This window comes from Prosopis cineraria, unplaced genomic scaffold, assembly GCF_029017545.1.
Source record: "Prosopis cineraria cultivar Desert tree isolate PC_DT_omini unplaced genomic scaffold, ASM2901754v1 PC4, whole genome shotgun sequence".
Taxonomy (NCBI): domain Eukaryota; kingdom Viridiplantae; phylum Streptophyta; class Magnoliopsida; order Fabales; family Fabaceae; genus Prosopis; species Prosopis cineraria.
Genome location: NW_026555335.1, coordinates 15,513,625 through 15,518,883, shown reverse-complemented (window position 1 = coordinate 15,518,883; position 5,259 = coordinate 15,513,625). Strand labels below are relative to the sequence as shown.

Sequence of the window (5,259 nt, the reverse complement as noted above, 5' to 3'; positions counted from 1 at the left end):
ATTAGATAATATAAATAATTATTAATATAAATAATTATTTAACTCAACTTGGGCCCTCCACTTACTTGGCCTAATTCATCAAGGTGCAACCCAACGTATTCTCTTTTCTCATATCCTTATTGCGTGCCAAAGTTTGTTTTATGGCTATGCTGGAGCTGGTTGTGTCTCTCGTTTAGAGCTTTGGTGGTTTCTGAAAAAAGATTGAAATGAAGGCGGGCTGAATTGAGGTGATTTATAGTTCTTCTTATCAGGTATTCTCATCTTATTCTCATAGTACTCTATTCACATTTGTGCTTAGAGTCGTATATTCGTTTTATTTCGTTCCATTGTATTTGGGATCAGAAATTTTGAGTGAGAAATTTATGAAAGTGCTTATTGATGTGTTATTAGTTGCTCGGTGAAAGAATTTAAAGTTGGTATGTCTATATGTGTTAACTAGTGCATATCAAGTGTTTCTTAAATAATGCTTGAAAGAAAGATAAAACTATAATTATAGTCAATGCCTATTCATGATATTTGCAACTTGCAACCTTGGCTAGACCTTATTCTAAGGCACTCAAACTCAAAGTTCAATTTGTTAGGGAGGTTGTGACAAAACTACGAAGTTTATTAAACATTGATGTAAAATAGATGATATGATATTATTCAAGTAAACAGTCTCAATTAAATTAGTTACCATTGTGAATATGAGAACGATTGAAGTTCGCGGAATGAGGCGTATCTGATCTCATACCCTGCCAGTCACACTACTTCAATGGGGTGTGGCACTAATTAAGTTCAAACACTTTTTTCACATTTGTATTACTTGAAGATGATACATCATGTTAGAAACATATACAGAACATTAAAATGTAACACTGTTAAGTGCTATCGACCCCAAACTGGAGACATTGTTGTTTCATTTCGTGAACAAATTTCTGGCCGTTGAATAAACTTCAACGCCTCTTCATTCCCTACGTTTGAATATGCAGGCTGTTTTGGGCTTGCTATGAAGTTGCTTTCGTTTCTTAGCATTAAATAAACTTCTAGCATGCTAGGCCTATCTTCTGCATATTTCTGGACACACAGGAGAGCAATTTGCAAGCATCTCATCAATTTGCAAGAAGAAGATGTATCATCAAGTGAATAATCCACGAATTCCATGCCTTTTCCTTCTTTCCATAACATGTAAGCCTAAAATATTTAGTGAAACAAAGTAATTAATTGAGAGTGAATGTTTATTTATTTTTTAAAAATCCATAGGTATATATTACTTACATATTCTAAGAGGTTCAAATCATTACTCACTCCATATAAGCTTGAGATCCTTTTTCCACTAATAATTTGTAGGAGGAGGACACCAAAGCTATAAACATCAGATTTAATGGAGCACAACCCTTTCTCAACATATTCAGGAGGTATGTAGCCGCTACAAGAGATTATGAACAATGTAACATATTGGTGAATTGAATAAACAGAATCGATGTACAAAAATTATTATGAAGAGGTTCCAAAAGAATACTCACTATGTCCCTACAAGTTTACTGGCGTTTTCTTCATGTTCATCTTTTTTAAATGGTCTTGCCATGCCAAATTCTGAAATCTTTGGCTTCATCTCATGATCCAATAAAATATTGCTAGCTTTCAGGTCTCTATGAATTACTGTCAGTCTAGAATATTCTTGAAGATAGATTAGCCCTTGAGTTACTCCTTCAATGATACAAACACGTTGTCTCCAGTCTAGTAGATGCTGCTTTGTAGGGTCTGTGTCAAAATAAATTGACAAAATTTGAGATATATCACAAACCTTCAACTACAGGAACAGATTGTATTCATCCCAAAGAGGTTTGAACTCAATCTTCTGGTTTTATCCTTGAAGTCAAAAACAGTAGAAACTTGATATTTGCTCAGTGAAGACATCAAAATAGGCAATTTCCACAAAAAGCACTGGATGATCATGGAATGTGGAAAGCTAGAGAAGTGCTAATCATGAACGATGACAAAATTGTAAATCATAAAAAATTCAATATATATGCATCCCACGCTAAGTGAATTTTTATTACTGACATGCCCTGTTTATCGACTCCAACAAAGCTTGTTGTATATTCACTCTAACATGCAGTTTTAAGTCATAAAGATTGCTAACCAAAAAGATGGAACTGAAGGCTTTTGTTTGGCATGTACTCATAAACCAACATTTGTTCTTCCTTGTCATTGCAGAACCCCAATACTCGAAGAAGATTGACATGTTGCAGTCTTGCATTAAGTGTTGTCTCATTTTTGAATTCCTCAAATCCTTGCTTAGAACCTTTTGATCGTCTTTTCACTGCTATTTCCTCTCCATCAGGTAATATTCCCTAGAGAAACAAAAATTATTGAAATCTTGGCAGGATATGGTAAGAATTTATTCATTCGAAAATTTGCAAAATTGAAATAAGAAGCTTCATCAGACTTGGTAAATTATAATTTTTCAAATTGTGAAGTTAGACTAATTTTTTTCCCCCACATGAATTGTCATCCAAATGTATTATCTTGATGTAAATTTGAGTGATAAAATGTTCTTCATACCATTGTAATTTTTTCATTTCATTATTTGACGTGCCACAAAACCAAACAATTTTAATCTCGTAAACCCTATAAAATTGAATGTGGAGACATCTAATGAATCAGTGCATTAAGGTGGAAACTTATGCCTGGGTAGAAAAAGAATCGTACTATCTATACTTGAAACCTAACAATTTAAATATTGTATTGTTGAAATCTTACCTTGTAAACAACTCCAAAACCACCTTCTCCAATCTTATTTTCAAGTGAGAATCTATTTGTGGCCCTTTCAATGTCAGAGAAAGAAAAGACTTTGACATCTGTACCGTTACCATTCAAATGTTCTGCTGCTTCTATATTTGCTTTACGAGAAAATAAGGAGAAGTAAGCATTTGTGGATGGAGAATAATCATACGCTGCTAAATATATTACCTTTTAATTTGAACCTTCTCCTCTTTTGGATGCAGACTAAGAAACCTAATACTAATAGCAACACCGATGCCACAGCTGGAGCCAAGAGAATCTTTAGAAAACGTGATCTGTAATGTTCCCCTTTAGCTTTATTATCTTCCCCTTTAGCTGTAAACTTACCATAATTTAAATTATTGATCAAACTAAAAATGTCTACCGAGTACTAACTCTGCATGTTTGCATAATGTAGGTTAGAGAGCATTCCTCAATATGGATCTTTGGGTTTTAAAAGATCATGAGCTAATACATTTTGTTGATGATAGTAACCCTTAATCCCTTATATGTTCTGGTTCCACATCTTTAACATGAAATTATGGTTAGATGATGCACATTTGAAAGATTCTCAGTCTTTTGTTCTCTGCAGAATCTAGTTTTAATTTTTTAGAAGTACAGGATCTGACACTTTTCAAATTTCAACTTTAAGTGTGCACAAAGTGTCAACTGGGAAATATCGTAAACTAATCTTTTCTTTAAAATTTTAGATTAGAAAATGATTCGTATGGAGAAGTGACTAGAATTTAAAAGAAATTACCTGCACGAGAAAGCAACCAATTGTCATCGTCAGAAACCTGCCATGCGGCGTAACCGAGCAACTTCTTTTCCTTGGCATAAGACACCTTAATTTTGATAGCCTCAACATCATCAAAACCTATCCAAGTTGATCCACATGACCAGTAGTTGATTACATAAGTGTCATTGTATTGTACATTGCTTCCTCCGCAGGACTGAATTTGGTCTTTGATTTCCTTGTATGTGATTAGCCATAATCCATGTTGAGTTTGTGATGGACCTGTTGCCGGCGCACCTATTGCATTGTTGTTAGGATCAGTAAGATTCCATGCATACCCAAAATAAGCCAACCCCAAAACCAACTTGTTGGGTGACAATCCCCTGGCAATCCATTCATTGATACCATAGTCTGTGCTATTATATCTACTTGAAGGATCATATAAAGCTGAATGTGCGGCAGTGACATTCGGCGTCCAATGAATGTAAGAATATGTTTTAACATGTATCCAGTCTAAGTATGTTGCCATTGACTCAACAGGATAAACAGAGATATTGAATGGCCAATATGGAGTATATGGAACAGTGGCAGTCAGTATCAGTTGTGGATCATTATCATCTATGTATAGACTCCATTCTTTTACAAGATTTGCCATACCATTCATGTCAGATTTTGTTTGAGGGTAATCCCAGTAAAGGTCGAGGCCATCGAACTGGTATTCCCTGGCTACGTTTATAGAGGATTCAATGAAGGATCCTCTTGAAGAATAATTGCTCACCATTGAAGCATACGAATCTCTCTCTTTCCCCCAAATAGAGAGAAGTGTTTTGACGGATGGGTTCTCTTTTCTGACTGTGCTGGAGAAGCTACGAACTTCGGGCTCATCTACTGGGCGGATTAAGATCTCAAAGGACGAAGTGTTCAAATAAGCACAATAAAATATGAGGTGACTAAACAATGTGGAGTCGACTTGGGAAATGGGGATTCCCGGAAAATAATAACCAGCACTGACCTGTGCAGGTTGTCCTTCTGCCCATCGGAATGGAAGATAAAGAGAAACAAGGACGATAACAAATGCAGTTCTTGACAACATGCATGGAATGCTTTGTATGGCTTTCATTCTGTTATCAGCATTCAGTCTTTAAATGCAGAATATCAAATTATGTAAGAGTGAGTGTGTGTTGTGTGTTTGTCTATTTAATCTATATATATAATTTTCAAGGGAACAGAGTGTTGTAATCACGCTTGAGGTTATGAAGTTTAAAAGTTTAGAATTCGAAATATAATATTTTCTAGTTTTCTTTGCCAGTGGTCAATGAAAGAGCTAAGGATTAAGGGAAAATACAGTAGAAAGTTTTTTGTACTTCTATTGTATTTTGTTTTTAGTTGTTGTTTCAGTCTCTTTGGATTAATCTGTCCATAATTTGAGTCTCTAATTTTATAAATGCATATAATGGCTGTGAGATGGCATTAATGGAGTTAATTTAACTGAAATTCTGCTAACTCCCTTGTAAAAATATGATGATGTGGAAATAAATGGACTATACATGATTAAAAATGGAAAAAATTACAATCAAATCCCACACAGAAAAATTAATTAATATAAGGTTCATTAACAATTGAATTAAATTATATTGACAACACAACTAGTTGTCAATGAATCTTGCAGTAATTAATTTTCTCACGTGAGACTTCAATATAATTTTTTCTTAAAAATAGAAGGTAAAGATGAAAAAGAAAAAAAAAAAGAAGCTTCT

General features: G+C 34.3%; 1 protein-coding gene across 1 annotated transcript; it reads right to left on the bottom strand.

The window, feature by feature from the left end:
• Nucleotides 1-867: 867 nt before the first annotated feature.
• LOC129308877 (uncharacterized) lies at nt 868-4,839 on the bottom strand. Its single transcript, XM_054950252.1, has 6 exons — nt 3,527-4,839; nt 2,746-2,885; nt 2,126-2,336; nt 1,506-1,743; nt 1,258-1,408; nt 868-1,173 (listed from the first exon to the last, which is right to left on the bottom strand). Exons 1-6 carry the CDS (start codon nt 4,620-4,622, stop codon nt 868-870), a joined length of 2,142 nt encoding a protein of 713 aa, XP_054806227.1. The 5' UTR covers nt 4,623-4,839.
• Nucleotides 4,840-5,259: the final 420 nt, after the last annotated feature.